Source organism: Entelurus aequoreus, linkage group LG20 (assembly GCF_033978785.1).
Source record: "Entelurus aequoreus isolate RoL-2023_Sb linkage group LG20, RoL_Eaeq_v1.1, whole genome shotgun sequence".
Classification (NCBI taxonomy): Eukaryota; Metazoa; Chordata; class Actinopteri; order Syngnathiformes; family Syngnathidae; genus Entelurus; species Entelurus aequoreus.
The window spans coordinates 16,295,675-16,319,446 of record NC_084750.1 but is presented as its reverse complement, the minus strand read 5'-3'; the positions used below and the strand labels follow the sequence as shown (position 1 = coordinate 16,319,446).

At 32.9% G+C, this 23,772-nt stretch overlaps 2 protein-coding genes across 4 annotated transcripts in view; one reads left to right on the top strand and one right to left on the bottom strand.

The window, feature by feature from the left end:
- Window positions 1–23,772, bottom strand: part of LOC133635961 (transcription factor Sp8-like) — a 75,149-nt gene that overhangs the window by 46,931 nt on the left and 4,446 nt on the right. Inside the window, exon 1 of one of the 2 annotated variants that reach the window (XM_062029479.1) lies at window positions 11,473–11,794. The exons of the other annotated variant lie outside the window; for it this stretch is intronic. The gene's annotated coding sequence lies outside the window, so the exon portion shown is untranslated. Of the gene's footprint in view, window positions 1–11,472; window positions 11,795–23,772 lie in introns of those variants that run through there. 2 annotated transcript variants of the gene reach the window in all.
- Window positions 11,288–23,772, top strand: part of LOC133635959 (transcription factor Sp4-like) — a 36,011-nt gene continuing 23,526 nt past the window's right edge. For both annotated transcript variants that reach the window (XM_062029476.1, XM_062029475.1), the window contains exons 1-2: window positions 11,288–11,800; window positions 20,800–20,870. In XM_062029476.1, the coding sequence (XP_061885460.1) occupies window positions 11,794–11,800; window positions 20,800–20,870 (78 nt within the window). In that variant the 5' untranslated portion in view covers window positions 11,288–11,793. The remainder of the gene's footprint in view (window positions 11,801–20,799; window positions 20,871–23,772) is intronic.

The window sequence follows — 23,772 nt, the reverse complement described above, 5'->3', positions numbered from 1 at the left end:
GCTACATCCTACAAGTGTTTTTTTAATCATCTTCAGATTCCTAAAAACAAATAAAGACATGCGTGTTCTTGTCTCTCATCATGACTGTGAACGACAGGCACAAGTGCGCTTCCCCTTTGAAAAGCATAAATCTGTCATAAGACTTATTCTTTTCTAACATTCCACGCTGCTAAATAATAAAAGTATGTAGATTCCTGCTGATATCGTATCAGACTGATTTTGGTATCGACAAAGGCTCCAAAATCGGTATTGTATCGGGACACCTCTGGTGTCAGCTGCTTTGACGTTTCTGGATTTTTGGGGATGACAGAAATTTGTATTTTTTTGTTCTGGGGAGGATTTGCAGGGGCTCTTGGATGAAGTTGTGACGAAATAAATTAATAAAAACCAAACACCTACGGCACAGGTGTCAAACTCAAGGCCCGGGGGCCAAATATGGCCGGCCACTTTATTTTATGTGGCCTGCGAAAGCCTGGAATTAATATGCGTTAAAAAAATGCTTAATCTTTTCTTACTAAATATATTTATTTCCCTTTTTGACATTAAAAATCATGTACTGCAAGCAATTGCATATCTTTTTAAAATTCAATATTATCAAAATCAAAATAATATCTGTATATTATCATGTAATCCAAAAAATATTTTTTTGTTCAAATACAGATAAATACTGTACTTGAATATCTGCTTGACTTATGATTTCAAAACAAATGATAAATCAAATTGTAGACTGTAAAATTGACAATAGATTTCACGGCTAAATTCCGCCGACTGAGTTTTATACCGTAAAATCAACTTTGGTACTGTTTTTTTCCATATACAGTAAAACACTAAAACATTATTTTTTTTAAACCCTTAAAACAACAAGATTTTACGGTAAAAACAAACAAACTGGCAGCTCTGTTGCATGAATTTTACCGCTAAAAACCGTGGTATTGTTTTTCCATTCCATTCCATCTATTAAATTGTTTTATATGCTGTAAAAAAACCACACTGTTTTTACTGTAAAATTCTGGTGACTGAGCTGCCAGTTTTTAGAGTAAAATTTAAATATTTTTTTTGTAGCTTATGTAAAAAAAATATATATTTTTTTGTTAATATATTATATATATACACATGTAAGGGTTGTACGGCATACCGGTATTGGTATAGTACCCCGATACTAATGAATCATATTCGGTACTATACCGCCTCTAAAAAGTACCAGTCTGCCCCCACCCGTCGTCCTCACGTCGTGTCATTGCTGGTTTAACGAGGAGAGGAGCATGTTTGGCAGCGCACGCACACATAGTACTTACAAGCAGACACAGTGTGTAGACAGAAAAGGGAGAATGGACACATTTTGGCCTAAAAAGTAAAGATAAAAGTGAAGTTATAACACTGAAACACCCTCAGGAAGAGGTGCTTTAAGACATGGCTAGCTAGCTAGCGGCTAATGTCCATCCGCAGTCTGCAGTGTTTTAGCTAATCACTAATCCTCGTCTCCATGGCGACAAATAAATTACATTTCTTACAAGTATCATTATCACTGCAGGACGAGGAATAGCTAAACATGCTTCACTACACACCGTAGGAGGATACAATAGCTCACCGGCATTAAAATGTAAACAAACGCCATTGGTGGATCTATACCTGACATCCACTGTAATGATACCAAGTACAAGAGCGTATCTAGTCAATACTACTATGATTACATTGATATTTTTTAGATAGATAGTACTTTTTTGATTCCTTCAGGAGAGTTCCCTCAGGAAAATTAAAATTCTAGCAGCAGTGTATAGAATTTGAGATCGAATTTAAAAAGTAAAAAGTAGAGATGTCCGATAATATCGGGTCTGCCGATATTATCGGCCGATAAATGCGTTAAAATGTAATATCGGAAATTATCGGTATCGGTTTTTTTATTATCAGTATCGTTTTTTGTTTGTTTGTTTTTTATTAAATCCACATAAAAAACACAAGATACACTTACAATTAGTGCACCAACCCAAAAAACCTCCCTCCCCCATTTACACTCATTCACACAAAATTGTTGTTTCTTTCTGTTATTAATATTCTGGTTCCTACATTATATATCAATATATATCAATACAGTCTGCAAGGGATACAGTCCGTAAGCACACAAGATTGTGCGTGCTACTGGTCCACTAATTGTACTAACCTTTAACAGTTAATTTTACTAATTTTCATTAATTACTAGTTTCTATGTAACTGTTTTTATATTGTTTTACTTTCTTTTTTATTCAAGAAAATGTTTTTAATTTATTTATCTTATTTTATTTGATTCATTTTTTTAAAAAGTACCTTATCTTCACCATACCCGGTTGTCCAAATTAGGCATAATAATGTGTTAATTCCACGACTGTATATATCGGTTGAAATCGGTATCGGTAATTAAAGAGTTGGACAATATCGGCATATCGGATATCGGCAAAAAGCCATTATCGGACATCCCTAGTAAAAAGTAAACAATGGGTGTATAAATGGAAACAAAATAGAAACATATTACAATAAGAATAAAAATAAAAAGCAACAATGAGAATAAAAATATAACAGTAAAATAAGAATATAACAAGAGAAACTAGGCAGTAGTGACCATGTTATGAAAAAGTATTGCACTGTTATTGTTTTTGCAATATATTATAATTTAGCATCACAAAATCTTTGTTCCTTTTTTAAAAATTCATATTATGTTTATAAAGTCAGGAAATACGTCCCTGGACACATGAGGACTTTGAATATGACCAACGTATGACCCTGTAACTACTTGGTATCGGATCGATATACCTACATTTTACTTTACCATTCCATTTGAATATAAACTGTATACTTAGTTGCCACTATTGGAACCCTGACACCTTATTCATTCTGAATAACAAAACAATAACAACAATTATACAACAGGGTTGCGTATCGAGTGGACCACTTTTTATTTTCCAATGACTTATTGATTACAAGGGCGGTTAAATTAAGGTCAATGGCAACTAAATGCTTTGTATATGGCGCCACCTAGTGGTGTACTGCATGATCACCACATTCTCCCTGACGTGTTGCGTCACGGTGGGAATATCAACTTTGAATTTACAGATGAAGAACCTGAATAAGTCATTACGTTGGCAAACTCGCCTATCTGTATGGTTGGTGCGTTTCGGTTTGCTTATAAAAGGCCGTGCAACAAAAACAAAGAGCAAATGTGGCATGTGCCACGCCCCTTCTGAGGGCCGAGCCTCGTTGCCTAGCAACGCCCTGCATGCGGCCCAGGGGGGCGGAACTCTTGTGTGACTGAAAAGGCAAATACTAGCAAGCCGTTCAAAGTGGAACTCACTTCCGTTTTTTTGAAAGAGGACAGTTTAGATCAAGGGTGTCCAAACTTTTTCCACTGAGGGCCGCACAGTGAAAAATCCAAGCATGATATTAGATATTTTTCATTTTCATTTATTTTTTATTTTTTTAGGGATACCTTCAAGTTTGGTCCAAGGGACCCAGAAAGGTCTCAGTCATACACATGTTAAAAATGTTTTTATTTTTTTTGTCATCGCTTAAACCTCTACATCACAGGTGTCAAAGTCGATTTCACTGAGGGCCGCTTCTAACAGTGAATACTATTATTACACCATTTTTTAAATGCAATTTATTAGATTTTTTTTTAAACTAAAATGTAAAAAAAAAAATACGGTAAATTGCAATAATTTCAGCTCAAAATGTAGTGTATATTACTGTAAATGGAAAAACAGTACTGCTGTTTTTATGGTAAAAAAAAAAAAAAAAAAAAAAAAGGAAAAAAGGCAGCTCAGTTGCCAGAATTTTACTGTAGAATGTACATTTGTTTTTTTTACTGTAAATAAAAAAAATGAAATTTTACAGTAAAACTTTGGCACCTGAGCTGCCTTTTTTTTTTTTTTTTACCATAAAAACAGCAATACTGTTTTTCCATTTACAGTAATATACGCTACATTTTGAGGTGAAATTATTGCAACATACCATATTTTTTTGACTTTTTAGTTTTAAAAAACATCTAATAAAATGCATAAAAAAATCGTGTAATAATAATAATAATATATTTTTTTTAGGGATGTCGATATATGCGTTAAAATGTAATATCGGAAATTATCGGTATCGGTTTTTTTATTATCGGTATCGGTTTTTTTTTTTTTATTAAATCAACATAAAAAACACAAGATACACTTACAATTAGTGCACCAACCCAAAAAACCTCCCTCCCCCATTTACACTCATTCACACAAAAGGGTTGTTTCTTTCTGTTATTAATATTCTGGTTCCTACATTATATATCAATATATATCAATACAGTCTGCAAGGGATACAGTCCGTAAGCACACGTGATTGTGCGTGCTGCTGGTCCACTAATAGTACTAACCTTTAACAGTTAATTTTACTAATTTTCATTTATTACTAGTTTCTATGTAACTGTTTTTATATTGTTGTATTTTCTTTTTTATTCAAGAAAATGTTTTTAATTTATTTATCTTATTTTACTAATTTTTTAAAAAAGTGCCTTATCTTCACCATACCTGGTTGTCCAAATTAGGCATAATAATGTGTTAATTCCACGACTGCATATATCGGTTGATATCGGTATCGGTTGATATCGGAATCGGTAATTAAAGAGTTGGACAATATCGGAATATCGGCAAAAAGCCATTATCGGACATCCCTAGTCTCAGTCTTACACATGTTCAATTTTTTTTTTTTTTTTTGTCATCGCTTAAACCTCTACATCACAGGTGTCAAAGTCGATTTCACAGTGAATACTATTATTACACCATTTTTTAAATGCAATTTATTAGATTTATTTTTTATTTTTAAATATGGTAAATTGCAATAATTTCAGCTCAAAATGTAGTGTATATTACTGTAAATGGAAAAACAGTACTGCTGTTTTTATGGTTAAAAAAAAAAAAAAAAAAAGGAAAAAAAGGCAGCTCAGTTGCCAGAATTTTACTTTAAAATGTACATTTGTTTTTTTTACTGTAAATAAAAAAATGCAATTTTACAGTAAAATTTTGGCACCTGAGCTGCCTTTTTTTTTTTTTTTTTTTTTACCAAAAAAACAGCAATACTGTTTTTCCATTTACAGTAATATACACTACATTTTGAGGTGAAATTATTGCAACATACCATATTTTTTTGACTTTTTAGTCTTAAAAAACATCTAATAAAATGCATTAAAAATGGTGTAATAATTAGGGATGTCCGATAATATCGGCCTGCCGATATTATCGGCCGATAAATGCGTTAAAATGTAATATCGGAAATTATCGGTATCGTTTTTTTTTTTATTATCTGTATCTTTTTTTTTGTTGTTTTTTTTAATTAAATCAACATAAAAACACAAAATACACTTACAATTAGTGCACCAACCCAAAAAACCTCACTCCCCCCATTTCTTTCTGTTATCAATATTCTGGTTCCTACATTATATATCAATATATATCAATACAGTCTGCAAGGGATACAGTCCGTAAGCACACATGATTGTGCGTGCTGCTGCTCCACTAATAGTACTAACCTTTAACAGTTCATTTGACTAATTTTCATTTATTACTAGTTTCTATGTAACTGTTTTTATATTGTTGTATTTTCTTTTTTATTCAAGAAAATGTTTTTAATTTATTTATCTTATTTTACTAATTTTTTTAAAAAGTACCTTATCTTCACCATACCTGGTTGTCCAAATTAGGCATAATAATGTGTTAATTCCACGACTGCATATATCAGTTGATATCGGTATCGGTTGATATCGGTATCGGTAATTAAAGAGTTGGACAATATCGGAATATCGGCAAAAAGCCATTATCGGACATCCCTAGTCTCAGTCATACACATGTTCAATTATTTTATTATTTTTTTGTCATCGCTTAAACCTCTACATCACAGGTGTCAAAGTCGATTTCACTGAGGGCCGCTTCTAACAGAGAATACTATTATTACACCATTTTTTAAATGCAATTTATTAGATTTAAAATAAAATAAAAAAATGGTAAATTGCAATAACTTCAGCTCAAAATGTAGTGTATATTACTGTAAATGGAAAAACAGTACTGCTGTTTTTATGGTAAAAAAAAAAAAAAAAAAAAAGGAAAAAAGGCAGCTCAGTTGCCAGAATTTTACTGTAAAATGTACATTTGTTTTTTTACTGTAAATAAAAAAATGCAATTTTACAGTAAAATTTTGGCACCTGAGCTGCCTTTTTTTTTTTTTTACCATAAAAACAGCAATACTGTTTTTCCATTTACAGTAATATACGCTACATTTTGAGGTGAAATTATTGCAACATACCATATTTTTTTGACTTTTTAGTTTTAAAAAACATCTAATAAAATGCATAAAAAAATCGTGTAATAATAATAATATATTTTTTTAGGGATGTCCGATAATATCGGCCTGCCGATATTATCGGCCGATATATGCGTTAAAATGTAATATCGGAAATTATCGGTATCGGTTTTTTTTATTATCGGTATCGGGGTTTTTTTTGTTTTTGTTTTTTTATTAAATCAACATAAAAAACACAAGATACACTTACAATTAGTGCACCAACCCAAAAAACCTCCCTCCCCCATTCACACTCATTCAAACAAAAGGGTTGTTTCTTTCTGTTATTAATATTCTGGTTCCTACATTATATATCAATATATATCAATACAGTCTGCAAGGGATACAGTCCGTAAGCACACATGATTGTGCGTGCTGCTGGTCCACTAATAGTACTAACCTTTAACAGTTAATTTTACTAATTTTCATTTATTACTAGTTTCTATGTAACTGTTTTTATATTGTTGTATTTTCTTTTTTATTCAAGAAAATGTTTTTAATTTATTTATCTTATTTTATTTTTTAATTTTTTTTTAAAAGTACCTTATCTTCACCATACCTGGTTGTCCAAATTAGGCATAATAATGTGTTAATTCCACGACTGCATATATCGGTTGATATCGGTATCGGTTGATATCGGTATCGGTAATTAAAGAGTTGGACAATATCGGAATATCGGCAAAAAGCCATTATCGGACATCCCTAGTCTCAGTCATACACATGTTCAATTGTTTTTATTTTTTTTTGTCATCGCTTAAACCTCTACATCACAGGTGTCAAAGTCGATTTCACTGAGGGCCGCTTCTAACAGTGAATACTATTATTACACCATTTTTTAAATGCAATTTATTAGATTTTTTTTTTTTTTTAAATATGGTAAATTGCAATAAAAACAGTACTGCTGTTTTTATGGTAAAAAAAAAAAAAAGAAGAAAAGAAAAAAAAGGCAGCTCAGTTGCCAGAATTTTACTGTAAAATGTACATTTGTTTTTTTACTGTAAATAAAAAAATGCAATTTTACAGTAAAATTTTGGCACCTGAGCTGCCTTTTTTTTTAATCATAAAAACAGCAATACTGTTTTTCCATTTACAGTAATATACGCTACATTTTGAGGTGAAATTATTGCAACATACCATATTTTTTTGTCTTTTTAGTTTTAAAAAACATCTAATAAAATGCATTAAAAAATAGTGTAATAATAATTTTTTTTTATTTTTTACTGCAAATAAACAACTGTAGATTTTTCGGTGTATTACTGTAAATGCCAAAACATCACCACAGTTTATTACAGTAAAAAAAAAAAAAAAGTACTGTTTTGTTCATTTAGAGAAAAATGCTGTAAAAACCACAGTAAATGTCACAATTTTACCATGACATCTATTGCTACTTTTACATTGCACAATTTAAAGGATAACTTGCTTTGAAATCATTATTAGTATTTATTTCTATTTAAAAAATGGTTTGAAATGTTTGATCATATATTTTTGCATAATTAGACAATATTCAAGTTAAAATAATTTGCGAGTACATATATATTTTTTCTCCCAAAATAGAAAGAATACATATAGTAAGAAAAGTTACAGTACTTTATTGATAAATATTATTTCCAGGCTTTCGAGGGCCAGATAAAATGAAGTGGTGGCCCACATCTGAGCCTTGAGTTTGACACCTGTGCTTTACATCAACTTCAGGTCTGTCAATATAAAGTTTATCTCTTTATGCTCTTTTTGTCAAAAGTGCAAAATATGCAATATTTTTTGTTAAGTACATAACTCCACATGTGTTCATTCATAGCTTTGATGTGACAATCTACAATGTAAATAGTCATGAAAATAAAGAAAATGCATTGAATGAGAAGGTGCGTCTAAACTTTTGGCCTGTACTGTATATTATTACATACGTAGTAAAAAAAAAATCTGTACATTTTACAGTAAAGAAATGACAGCTTAGATGCCAATATTTTTACTGGAAAATGTACATATTTTAATTACGGCATATTCGGAAAATGGAAAAACAGTACCATAGTTTTAACTGTAAAATCTAACTCTCTTGTACTATTGTAAACAGAAAAACGATAATGCCGTTTTAGGGAAATTTTAGGGACTAAGCTACCAGTTTTTTACCATAAAAATAATTTTTACAGTGCACAATTTAATGGATGACTTGCTTTAAAATCATGAGTCAAGCTAATATTTAAGCACTTATTTTGATTTTAACAAAAAAACTAATGTTTGGAATGTAGATTAAGTTGAATAAATATGAAATGGCTTGCATGACATTTTTTTTTCTGTAAAAATGGAAAGCTGAATACATTTAGTATAAGAAAAGACAATCATTCCAAGTAGGGATGTCCGATAATGGCTTTTTGCCGATATCCGATATTATCCAACTCTTAATTACGATACCGTTATCAACCGATACCGATATATACAGTCATGGAATTAACACATTATTATGCCTAATTTGGACAACCAGGTATGGTGAAGATAAGGTCCTTTGTAAATTATCATTAAATTAAATTATCATTGCAGATTAGACAAATTGCCTTTTCCTTACATTGAACAAAAAAAGTCATGTGTCCCTTGATGTTTAAAAACTCTGCACCGAGTCTATTTTATGTTTCCGTCATTTTTTTCCCTCTTGCACTAATTGACTAATTGCACTTGCCGCGAGCGTGATGTCGACACGTTATCGATGGAAAAATGCATTTTTAGACAATATGATTTGCCTGAGCAACTAGGAGACCCCAAGAGTAACAAGCGGTAGAAAATGGATTGATGGATGGGCTGGAAAGGACAGATTTAAAAAAGTAATTTTTTTTATTTTTTTTTACTCTGGACTACCCGCGGGCCGGATTTTGGACGCTGGCGGGCCATATCTGGCCCGCGGTCCGTAGTTTGGGGACCCCTGTTTTAAAGCATTTATCGGCCTGCCGATATTATCTCTAGTAAAAATGGAAAGCTGAATACATTTAGTAAGAAAAGACAATCATTCCAAGCTTTAGAGGGCCTCTTAAAATTAAGTGAGATCTAGCACCGGGACCTAGAGTTTGACATCTGTGATCTTGTGAATCAAGTGTTGAATAATAAAATTAAAAAACGATTTATATTTAACTTTTTTTTTTTTATTATTGAGACCCTTCTGCATCCCCAAGACTAGAGATGTCCGATAATATCGGCCTGTAGATATTATCGGCCGATAAATGCTTCAAAATGCAATATCGGAAATTATCGGTATCGTTTTTTTTATTATCGGTGTCTTTTTTTAAATTTTTATTATTAAATCAACCATGATTTTATTATTAATTCCACCATGAAAAGTTTTCGCATTTCCATCACAGGTGTCAAGTTGTGGAACAATCTGAGCGAAGTACACAAGCAAAGTCCAAGCATCAATGTTTTTAAAAGAATGTACAAAAATATATTGTTCACAGGATATAGTGAACTGCACTAAGAGTCAGTAGGTTTGTATGTGTATGTATATGTATACTATGTATACACGCTGTTGTGTCACATTCATAGTTACTTGTTAAATGTGTGTTGTAGATATATATATATATATATATATATATATATATATATATATATATATATATATATATATATATATATAGATAGATAGATAGATAGATAGATAGATAGATAGATAGATAGATAGATAGATAGATAGATAGATCTATATATATATATATATATATTATATATATATATTATATATATATATATATATATATATATATATATATATATATATATATATATATATATATATATATATATATATGTATTTATATGACATAACATTTTCATATACTATTATTATTATTATTATTAAACATACAGTAAGTAATAAGAGGGGGTGGGAGTACATACGTTTTTACTTCTCACTCCTTTTCGGATATGTTTACATTAATGTTTATTTTCATTTCTTGTTTCTTTTGCTTTTTATTATTACTATTGTTATTATTATTATTATTGTTTTTGTTATTCATTCTTGAATGGCTTTTTTGTTGTTTTTTTTCAAAATTTGTTGTTTTTGTTTTGTCTACATATTCGAAATAAACATGAAAAGGAATGAATGAACATAAAAAACACGAGATACACTTACAATTAGTGCATCAACCCCAAAAACCTCCCTCCCCCATTTACACTCATTCACACAAAAGGGTTGTTTCTTTCTGTTATTAATATTCTGGTTCCTACATTATATATCAATACAGTCTGCAAGGGATACAGTCCGTAAGCACACATGATTGTGCGTGCTGCTGGTCCACTAATAGTACTAACCTTTAACACTTAATTTTACTAATTTTCATTCATTACTAGTTTCTATGTAACTGTTTTTATATTGTTTTACTTACTTTTTTATTCAAGAAAATGTATTTAATTTATGTATCTTATTTTATTGTATTTTTTATTTTTATTTTTTAAAAAGGACCTTATCTTCACCATACCTGGTTGTCCAAATTAGGCATAATAATGTGTTAATTCCACAACTGTGTATATCGGTAATTAAGAGTTGGACAATATCGGCAAAAAAGCCATTATCGGACATTCCTACCCAAGACCAAAAAACATTATATATTGCATTGGTTTTGAAAATGGCCACATGCTTTGAATTTTCAGTGGAAAACCGATCAAAGTGAAACTGATAAGGGGGCCCGCTATGAATAATGCTAGTAACTAATGTGTAGTACTCCAGTTGAAACACGCCTTCGTATAAAGCCAAACATGACAGTCACCGCCCTTTTCCCTCTCTCACACCAACATGACTACCACTAACAAGGGCGCGGGCGCAATGCACCATGGGAAGTGTAGTCCGGCTCACCCAATGGCGGCAGAGGAGGCGAGGCCTCAGCAAAATACAACTCCCATCTCGACCCTCGCACGCCAAACCCCCGCTCGTCCAATCTGAATAAGTGGGAGGAGCGCGTCCGCCCACAAAAGCCACAGCGACCCCAGCGTATCTTCCCCTTTTTTGTGTGAATTACACTGAAAAACGCATTAAAAAACGAGAAATAGGGACAATAGTCCAGGCGGCGGGTTGTCTTCGAAGGCGGACGGACGGCGACGACGTGTCGCGCGGCGTCTGGCGCTGGACGAAGCGGCGGAGGAGGAGGGTGTTGTCCTGATGCTTACATGGAAGTGGGTGGGCCTTCACGGTGATACACTGCCAACGCTGTGGATACCGACCTGACAAGCGCTAATTTGTCCCGTCTATGGACCGTTTACCCGGCCGAAGAGGCACACGACGCGGCTGCCGGCGCCCAACGTCCGTGTGGGGGAGCGGCTGGAGTGCTGTCCGTTATTTCTGTTGAGGCTGAGCCTCCGCTTGGCGCCGCCCTTCCTGGACGGTGGGTGGTTTCGTGAAAACGGCCCGGATCCCCGTCCTCCGCCTTCGTACCCGGCCTTCCTTCTTCCGTGAACTACACCCTCTCCCTCTCCGTATATTCATGCGTTATGAGTGGTAGGTACCCACCTCTTTTCTCTACGTCAGGGGTGTCAAACCCATTTTAGGTGGAGGAAAATCTACTCCCAAGTGGGCCGGACTGGTCAAATCACGGCATGATAACTTAAAAATAAAGACAACTTCAGATTGTTTTCTTTGTTTAAAAATAGAACAAGCACAAATCATGTGGTTTTTTTTAACACTTACATGTTGCGGTTAATCATTTATATTTTATGAATTAATTATGTGATAATATTCATCAGTCAACTCATTGGTGTTGATTTTCAGTCTTATCAAGATAACATGTTTTCATCAAAATGAAATTACAGGATGTTATTTATGTAGTTTGATCATTTTCCTGGACTGATGTTTAGTACATCAGTCCAGGAAAATGATCAAACTACATAATGTACTAAACATCAGTCCAGGAAAATGATCAAACTACATAAATAACATCCTGTAATTTCATTTTGATGAAAACATGTTATCTTGATAAGACTGAAAATTAACACCAATGAGTTGACTGATGAATATAATCACATAATTTATTCAGAAAATATAAATAACGACAAATAAATGATTAACCGCAACATGTAAGTGTAAAAAAACATGATTTGTGCTTGTTCTATTTTTAAACAAAGAAAACAATCTGAAGTTGTCTATATATTTAGGTTATCGTGCCGTGATTTGACCAGTTTTCCTCCATGTGGCCCCCGACCTAAAATGAGTTTGACACCCCTGTGTTAGTACATCAGTCCAGGAAAATGATCAAACTACATAAATAACATCCTGTAATTTAATTTTGATAAAAACATGTTATCTTGATAAGACTGAAAATCAACACCAATGAGTTGACTGATGAATATAATCACATAATTTATTCAGAAAATATAAATAAGGACAAATAAATGATTAACCGCAACATGTAAGTGTAAAAAAACAACATGATTTGTGCTTGTTCTATTTTTAAACAAAGAAAACAATCTGAAGTTGTCTTTATTTTTAAGTTATTGTGACGTGATTTGACCAGTTTTCCTCCATGTGGTCCCCTACCTAAAACGAGTTTGACATCCCTGTGTTAGTACATCAGTCGAGGAAAACGATCAAACTACATAATTAACATCCTGTAATTTGATTTTGATAAAAACATGTTACCTTGATAAGACTGAAAATTAACACCAATGAGTTGACTGATGAATATTATCACATAATTTATTCAGAAAATATAAATAACAACAAATAAATTATTAACCACAACATGTAAGTGTAAACCAGGGGTGTCAAACTCGTTTTAGGTGGAGGAAAATCTACTCCCAAGTGGGCCATACTGGTCAAATCACGGCACGATAACTTAAAAATAAAGACAACTTCAGATTGTTTTGTTTAAAAATAGAACAAGCACAAATGTACAAATCATGTTTGTTTTTTTACACTTACATGTTGCGGTTAATCATTTATATGTCGTTATTTATATTTTCTGAATAAATTATGTGATAATGTTCATCAGTTAACTCATTTGGTGTTAATTTTCAGTCTTATAAGGTAACATGTTTTTATCAAAATCAAATTACAGGATGTTATTTATGTAGTTTCCTCGACTGATGTACTAACACAGGGGTGTCAAACTCATTTTAGGTCGGGGGCCACATGGAGGAAAACTGGTCAAATCACAGCACGATAACCTAAAAATAAAGACAACTTCAGATTGTTTTGTTTAAAAATAGAACAAGCACAAATCATGTTGTTTTTTTACACTTACATGTTGCGGTTAATCATTTATTTGTCGTTATTTATATTTTATGAATTAATTATGTGATAATATTCATCAGTCAACTCATTGGTGTTGATTTTCAGTCTTATCAAGATAACATGTTTTTATCAAAATTAAATTACAGGGTGTTATTTTTGTAGTTTGATCATTTTCCTGGACTGATGTACTAACACAGGGGTGTCAAACCCATTTTAGGTGGAGGAAAATCTACTCCCAAGTGGGCCGGACTGGTCAAATCACGGCATGATAACTTAAAAATAAAGACAACTTCAGATTGTTTTCTTTGTTTAAAAATAGAACAAGCACAAATCATGTTTTTTTTACACTTACATGTTGCGGTTAATCATTTATATTTTCTGAATTAATTATGTGATTATATTCATCAGTCAACTCATTGGTGTTAATTTTCAGTCTTATCAAGATAACATTTTTATCAAAATTAAAAATTACAGGATGTTATTTATGTAGTTTGATCATTTTCCTGGACTGATGTACTAACACAGGAGTGTCAAACTCATTTTAGGTGGAGGAAAATCTACTCCCAAGTGGGCCGGACTGGTCAAATCACGGCATGATAACTTAAAAATAAAGACAACTTCAGATTGTTTTCTTTGTTTAAAAATAGAACAAGCACAAATCATGTGAGTTTTTTAACACTTACATGTTGCGGTTAATCATTTATATTTTCTGAATTAATTATGTGATTATATTCATCAGTCAACTCTTTGGTGTTAATTTTCAGTCTTATCAAGATAAAATGTCATCAAAATGAAATTACAGGGTGTTATTTATGTAGTTTGATCATTTTCCTGGACTGATGTACTAACACAGGGGTGTCAAACTCATTTTAGGTGGAGGAAAATCTACTCCCAAGTGGGCCGGACTGGTCAAATCACGGCATGATAACTTAAAAATAAAAACAACTTCAGATTGTTTTCTTTGTTTAAAAATAGAACAAGCACAAATCATGTGGGTTTTTTTACACTTACATGTTGCGGTTAATCATTTATATTTTCTGAATTAATTATGTGATTATATTCATCAGTCAACTCATTGGTGTTGATTTTCAGTCTTATCAAGATAACATGTTGTCATCAAAATTAAATTACAGGATGTTATTTATGTAGTTTGATCATTTTCCTGGACTGATGTACTAACACAGGGGTGTCAAACTCATTTTAGGTGGAGGAAAATCTACTCCCAAGTGGGCCGGACTGGTCAAATCACGGCACGATAACTTAAAAATAAAGACAACTTCAGATTGTTTTCTTTGTTTAAAAATAGAACAAGCACAAATCATGTTTTTTTTTTTTAACACTTACATGTTGCGGTTAATCATTTATATTTTCTGAATAAATTATGTGATTATATTCATCAGTCAACTCATTGGTGTTGATTTTCAGTCTTATCAAAATAAAATGTTTTCATCAAAATTAAATTACAGGATGTTATTTATGTAGTTTGATCATTTTCCTGGACTGTTTTAGGTGGAGGAAAATCTACTCCCAAGTGGGCCGGACTGGTCAAATCACGGCATGATAACTTAAAAATAAAGACAACTTCAGATTGTTTTCTTTGTTTAAAAATAGAACAAGCACAAATCATGTGTTTTTTTTACACTTACATGTTGCGGTTAATCATTTATATTTTCTGAATTAATTATGTGATTATATTCATCAGTCAACTCATTGGTGTTGATTTTCAGTCTTATCAAGATAACATGTTGTCATCAAAATTAAATTACAGGATGTTATTTATGTAGTTTGATCATTTTCCTGGACTGTTTTAGGTGGAGGAAAATCTACTCCCGAGTGGGCCGGACTGGTCAAATCATGGCATGATAACTTAAAAATAAAGACAACTTCAGATGGTTTTCTTTGTTTAAAAATAGAACAAGCACAAATCATGTTGGGGTTTTTTACACTTACATGTTGCGGTTAATCATTTATATTTTCTGAATTAATTATGTGATTATATTCATCAGTCAACTCATTGGTGTTGATTTTCAGTCTTATCAAGATAAAATGTTGTCATCAAAATGAAATTACAGGGTGTTAATTATGTAGTTTGATCATTTTCCTGGACTGATGTACTAACACAGGGGTGTCAAACTCGTTTTAGGTGGAGGAAAATCTACTCCCAAGTGGGCCGCACTGGTCAAATCACGGCATGATAACTTAAAAATAAAGACAACTTCAGATTGTTTTCTTTGTTTAAAAATAGAACAAGCACAAAATCATGTTGTTTTTTTACACTTACATGTTGCGGTTAATCATTTATATTTTCTGAATTAATTATGTGATAATATTCATCAGTCAACTCATTGGTGTTGATTTTCAGTCTTATCAAGATAAAATGTTGTCATCAAAATGAAATTACAGGGTGTTAATTATGTAGTTTGATCATTTTCCTGGACTGATGTACTAACACAGGGGTGTCAAACTCGTTTTAGGTCGGGGGCCACATGGAGGAAAACTGGTCAAATCACAGCACGATAACCTAAAAATAAAGACAACTTCAGATTGTTTTGTTTAAAAATAGAACAAGCACAAATCATGTTGTTTTTTTACACTTACATGTTGAGGTTAATCATTTATTTATCGTTATTTATATTTTCTGAATAAATTATGTGATTATATTCATCAGTCAACTCATTGGTGTTGATTTTCAGTCTTATCAAGATAACATGTTGTCATCAAAATTAAATTACAGGATGTTATTTATGTAGTTTGATCATTTTCCTGGACTGATGTACTAACACAGGGGTGTCAAACTCATTTTAGGTGGAGGAAAATCGACTCCCAAGTGGGCCGGACTGGTCAAATCACGGCACGATAACTTAAAAATAAAGACAACTTCAGATTGTTTTCTTTGTTTAAAAATAGAACAAGCACAAATCATGTTTTTTTTTTTTAACACTTACATGTTGCGGTTAATCATTTATATTTTCTGAATAAATTATGTGATTATATTCATCAGTCAACTCATTGGTGTTGATTTTCAGTCTTATCAAAATAAAATGTTTTCATCAAAATTAAATTACAGGATGTTATTTATGTAGTTTGATCATTTTCCTGGACTGTTTTAGGTGGAGGAAAATCTACTCCCAAGTGGGCCGGACTGGTCAAATCACGGCATGATAACTTAAAAATAAAGACAACTTCAGATTGTTTTCTTTGTTTAAAAATAGAACAAGCACAAATCATGTGTTTTTTTTACACTTACATGTTGCGGTTAATCATTTATATTTTCTGAATTAATTATGTGATTATATTCATCAGTCAACTCATTGGTGTTGATTTTCAGTCTTATCAAGATAACATGTTGTCATCAAAATTAAATTACAGGATGTTATTTATGTAGTTTGATCATTTTCCTGGACTGTTTTAGGTGGAGGAAAATCTACTCCCAAGTGGGCCGGACTGGTCAAATCATGGCATGATAACTTAAAAATAAAGACAACTTCAGATGGTTTTCTTTGTTTAAAAATAGAACAAGCACAAATCATGTTGGGGTTTTTTACACTTACATGTTGCGGTTAATCATTTATATTTTCTGAATTAATTATGTGATTATATTCATCAGTCAACTCATTGGTGTTGATTTTCAGTCTTATCAAGATAACATGTTGTCATCAAAATTAAATTACAGGATGTTATTTATGTAGTTTGATCATTTTCCTGGACTGTTTTAGGTGGAGGAAAATCTACTCCCAAGTGGGCCGGACTGGTCAAATCATGGCATGATAACTTAAAAATAAAGACAACTTCAGATGGTTTTCTTTGTTTAAAAATAGAACAAGCACAAATCATGTTGGGGTTTTTTACACTTACATGTTGCGGTTAATCATTTATATTTTCTGAATTAATTATGTGATTATATTCATCAGTCAACTCATTGGTGTTGATTTTCAGTCTTATCAAGATAAAATGTTGTCATCAAAATGAAATTACAGGGTGTTAATTATGTAGTTTGATCATTTTCCTGGACTGATGTACTAACACAGGGGTGTCAAACTCGTTTTAGGTGGAGGAAAATCTCCTCCCAAGTGGGCCGCACTGGTCAAATCACGGCATGATAACTTAAAAATAAAGACAACTTCAGATTGTTTTCTTTGTTTAAAAATAGAACAAGCACAAAATCATGTTGTTTTTTTACACTTACATGTTGCGGTTAATCATTTATATTTTCTGAATTAATTATGTGATAATATTCATCAGTCAACTCATTGGTGTTGATTTTCAGTCTTATCAAGATAAAATGTTGTCATCAAAATGAAATTACAGGGTGTTAATTATGTAGTTTGATCATTTTCCTGGACTGATGTACTAACACAGGGGTGTCAAACTCGTTTTAGGTCGGGGGCCACATGGAGGAAAACTGGTCAAATCACGGCACGATAACCTAAAAATAAAGACAACTTCAGATTGTTTTGTTTAAAAATAGAACAAGCACAAATCATGTTGTTTTTTTACACTTACATGTTGAGGTTAATCATTTATTTATCGTTATTTATATTTTCTGAATAAATTATGTGATTATATTCATCAGTCAACTCATTGGTGTTGATTTTCAGTCTTATCAAGATAACATGTTGTCATCAAAATTAAATTACAGGATGTTATTTATGTAGTTTGATCATTTTCCTGGACTGATGTACTAACACAGGGGTGTCAAACTCATTTTAGGTGGAGGAAAATCGACTCCCAAGTGGGCCGGACTGGTCAAATCACGGCACGATAACTTAAAAATAAAGACAACTTCAGATTGTTTTCTTTGTTTAAAAATAGAACAAGCACAAATCATGTGGTTTTTTTTACACTTACATGTTGCGGTTAATCATTTATATTTTCTGAATTAATTATGTGATAATATTCATCAGTCAACTCATTGGTGTTGATTTTCAGTCTTATCAAGATAAAATGTTTTCATCAAAATTAAATTACAGGATGTTATTTATGTAGTTTGATCATTTTCCTGGACTGTTTTAGGTGGAGGAAAATCTACTCCCAAGTGGGCCGGCCTGGTCAAATCACGGCACGATAACTTAAAAATAAAGACAACTTCAGATTGTTTTCTTTGTTTAAAAATAGAACAAGCACAAATCATGTAGGGTTTTTTTACACTTATATGTTGCGGTTAATCATTTATATTTTTTGAATTAATTATGTGATTATATTCAGCAGTCAACTCATTGGTGTTGATTTTCAGTCTTATCAAGATAACATGTTGTCATCAAAATTAAATTACAGGATGTTATTTATGTAGTTTGATCATTTTCCTGGACTGATGTACTAACACAGGGGTGTCAAACTCATTTTAGGTGGAGGAAAATCGACTCCCAAGTGGGCCGGACTGGTCAAATCACGGCATGATAACTTAAAAATAAAGACAACTTCAGATTGTTTTGTTTAAAAATAGAACAAGAACAAAAGTACATATCATGTTTGTTTGTTTACACTTACATGTTGTGGTTAATAATTTATTTGTTGTTATTTATATTTTCTGAATAAATTATGTGATAATATTCATCAGTCAACTCATTGGTGTTAATTTTCAGTCTTATCAAGATAACATGTTTTTATCAAAATCAAATTACAGGATGTTAATTATGTAGTTTGATCGTTTTCCTGGACTGATGTACTAACACAGGGGTGTCAAACTCGTTTTAGGTCGGGGGCCACATGGAGGAAAACTGGTCAAATCACGGCACGATAACTTAAAAATAAAGACAACTTCAGATTGTTTTCTTTGTTTAAAAATAGAACAAGCACAAATCATGTTGTTTTTTTACACTTACATGTTGCGGTTAATCATTTATTTGTCGTTATTTATATTTTCTGAATAAATTATGTGATAATATTCATCAGTCAACTCATTGGTGTTAATTTTCAGTCTTATCAAGATAACATGTTGTCATCAAAATCAAATTACAGGATGTTATTTATGTAGTTTGATCATTTTCCTCGACTGATGTACTAACACAGGGGTGTCAAACTCGTTTTAGGTCGGGGGCCACATGGAGGAAAACTGGTCAAATCACGGCACGATAACCTAAATATAAAGACAACATCAGATTGTTTTCTTTGTTTAAAAATAGAACAAGCACAAAGGTACAAATCATGTTGTTTGTTTACACTTACATGTTGCGGTGAATCATTTATTTGTCGTTATTTATATTTTCTGAATAAATAATGTGATAATATTCATCAGTCAACTCATTGGTGTTAATTTTCAGTCTTATCAGGATAAAATGTTTTTATCAAAATCAAATTACAGGATGTTATTTATGTAGTTTGATCGTTTTCCTCGACTGATGTACTAACACAGGGATGTCAAACGTACGGCCCGAGGGCCGGATCAGGCCCGCGAACAGGTTTTATCCGGCCCGCGGGATGAGTTTGCCAAGTATAAAAATGAACCGGAAATTTTTGAATGAAGGAAACAGCTGTTCTAAATGTGTCCACTGGATGTCGCAATAGCAATTATTTGTATCTTTGTAGATGATGCTACATATGTACAAAATAAAAAACATGATGTTAGTACATCAGTCGAGGAAAATGATCAAACTACATAAACATACTGTAATTCGATTTTGATTGAAAATTAACACCAATGAGTTGACTGATGAACATTATCACATTTATTCAGAAAATATAAATAACGACAAATAAAGATAGAATACTATTAACCGCAACATGTAAGTGTAAAAAACAACGTTATGATTTGTACAATTTCAGAATGTGCTTGTTCGATTTTTAAACAAAGAAAACAATCTGAAATGGTCTTTATTTTTAAGTTATCATGCCGTGATTTTACCGGTCCGGCCCATTTGGGAGTGGATTTTTCTCCATGTGGCCCCCCGATCTAAAATGAGTTTGACACCCCTGTACTAAAACATCATGTGGTTTATTTTGTACATATGTAGCATCATCTACAAAGATACAAATAACGGCTATTGCGACATCCAGTGGACACATTTAGAACAGCAGTTTCTTTTATCCCGCGGGCCGGATAAATCCTGTTCGCGGGCCTGATCCGGCCCTCGGGCCTTACGTTTGACACCCCTGCTCTACGTCTCCTCCCCTTGTCCGACACATAGGACGCCTGTGATGAGGTTCCTGGTCATGATCACCATTATTGTGCCGCGTTTGCTCCAGGATTACTAAAGGGCAACACCCCCACCCCCAAAAAAAAAATATATATATATATATTGTAACAACTTTTTCCTTTGGTTTGTTTGCAGACTCCAAGAAGGAATCATCTGGAACTGAAGGCGGGAAAGCAACGAAAAAGGGGAAAAATTCTGCATCACAGGTATTGAAAGAGGAACTTGAGGGGAACTTAAAAGGTCTGGAGGCGTTCCTCTGCTCGATTGTACTTCCTGCTTGTGTGCAGCCCTCATGAGGAGCTTCAGCCACTTTCAATTACACTTTGAATTGCTTAATTCTGCTTATGGATCCTTCCTAAAGACATCCTTTAGTACAGGGGGGGGGTCTAACTCATTTTACATGGGGGGCCACGTGGGGAAAAATCTACTCCCAAGTGGGTCGGACTGGTAAATACACGGCATGATAACTTAAAAATAAAGGCAACTTCAGATTGTTTTCTTTGTTTAAAAATAGAACGAGCACATTCTGAAAATGTACAAATCATAATGTTCTGTTTTTTTCCCCTAAAAGACATCCTTTAGTACAGGGGTTTTTAATTTTAGGTCGAGGGCCCCATGGAGTAAAATCTACTCCCAAGTGGGCCGGACTGGTAAAATCATGGCACTAGAGATGTCCGATAATGGCTTTTTGCCAATATCCGATATTGTCCAACTCTTTAATTACAGATACCGATATCAACCGATATATGCAGTCGTGGAATTAACACATTGCTATGCCTAATTTGGACAAGCATGTATGGTGAAGATAAGGTACTTTTTAAAAAAAATAATAAAATAAGATAACTAAATTAAAAACATTTTTTGAATAAAAAAGAAAGTAAAACAATATAAAAACAGTTACATAGAAACTAGTAATTAATGAAAATGAGTAAAATTAACTGTTAAAGGTTAGTACTATTAGTGGACCAGCAGCACGCACAATCATGTGTGCTTACGGACTGTATCCCTTGCAGACTGTATTGATATATATTGATATATAATGTAGGAACCAGAATATTGATAACAGAAAGAAATGGGGGAGGGAGGTTTTTTGGGTTGGTGCACTAATTGTAAGTGTATCTTGTGTTTTTTATGTTGATTTAATAATTTTTTAAAAAACGATACAGATAATAAAAAAACCGATACCGATAATTTCCTATATTACATTTTAACGCATTTATCGGCCAATAATATCGGCAGGCCGATATTATCGGACATCCCTACATGGCACGATAACTTAAAAATAAAGACAACTTCAGATTGTTTTCTTTGTTTAAAAATAGAACGAGCACATTCTGTAAATGTACAAATCATGTTCTGTTGTTGTTGTTTTTTTTACATTTACATGTTGCGATTAATAATTTGTCGTTATTTATATTTTTGGAATAAATGATGTGATAATGTTCATCAGTTAACTAATTTGTGTTAATTTTCAATCAAGATGCATTTTTTTTTAATCAGAATCAAATTACAGGATGGTATTTATTAAGGGTGTAACGGTACACAAAAATTTCGGTTCGGTACGTACCTCGGTTTAGAGGTCACGGTTCGGTTCATTTTCGGTACAGTAAGAAAACAACAAAATATAAATTTTTGGGTTATTTATTTACCAAATTTGCAAAATCTTCCACCAAAAATATTTTTCTTAGTGGAATATTTGATGTGAAGTAATGGGAACCTTGGATAGGTCAATAATTCATAATAACATTGATTTTGATTCAATATTATGTTTTGAGCAATGACAGTTTGAAAAGAAAAAAAAAACGCTTTGTTTTATTAGTCAACATTGCAACTTTTTCTAAATTACATTTAACCTTTAAGCTTTTTTATTTCACTTTTGTTATGTTTTTGTTTATTTTAATAGTATTTTTAGAATGTGCCGTGGGCCTTTAAAACATTAGCTGTGGGCCGCAAATGGCCTCCGGGGCACACTTTTGACACCCCTGCTATGGATAATAAACAATTAAATGTGATAAATCTATGGATAAAAAGCAGAGCCTGGCGACGCATGCGCGTTTATCATATCTCTCTCTCTCTCTGCCCCTCCCTCTCCAATGCTGCTGCGCGCACAATTTGTTTTGTTTTTAACCCCTTCTTAACCCTGAACGTACATTGAAAATACACGCAACCCTAACTCAAAATGCCGGACATTTGAGGCGTTTAAGAAACTCCGCCCTGACAGCTGCGCAAAAGAGGACATGTCCGGTGAAAAGAGGACGTATGGTCAGTCTATCCTAGCCCATTAGCTGCTAGCATGCCATGTGTTGTGCCTCGGTGTGCATTGTTTACACAACGTGCGTTACGCTACTTCATACACTACCGTTCAAAAGTTTGGGGTCACATTGAAATGTCCTTATTTTTGAAGGAAAAGCACTGTACTTTTCAATGAAGATAACTTTAAACTAGTCTTAACTTTAAAGAAATACACTCTATACATTGCTAATGTGCTAAATGACTATTCTAGCTGCAAATGTCTGGTTTTTGGTGCAATATCTACATAGGTGTATAGAGGCCCATTTCCAGCAACTATCACTCCAGTGTTCTAATGGTACAATGTGTTTGCTCATTGGCTCAGAAGGCTAATTGATGGTTAGAAAACCCTTGTGCAATCATGTTCACACATCTGAAAACAGTTTAGCTCGTTACAGAAGCTACAAAACTGACCTTCCTTTGAGCAGATTGAGTTTCTGGAGCATCACATTTGCGGGGTCAATTAAACGCTCAAAATGGCCAGAAAAAGAGAACTTTCATCTGAAACTCGACAGTCTATTCTTGTTCTTAGAAATGAAGGCTATTCCACAAAATTGTTTGGGTGACCCCAAACTTTTGAACGGTAGTGTATGTCCGTGTGGAAACGCGTTCGGTACACCTCCGAACCGAAACGGTTCAATACAAATACACGTACCGTTACACCCCTAGTATTTATGTACTTTGATCATTTTCCTCGACTGATGTACTATAACATCATGTGGTTTATTTTGTACATATGTAGCATCATTTCCAAAGATACAAATAATTGCTATTGCGACATCCAGTGGACACATTTAGAACAGCTGTTTCTTTCATTGA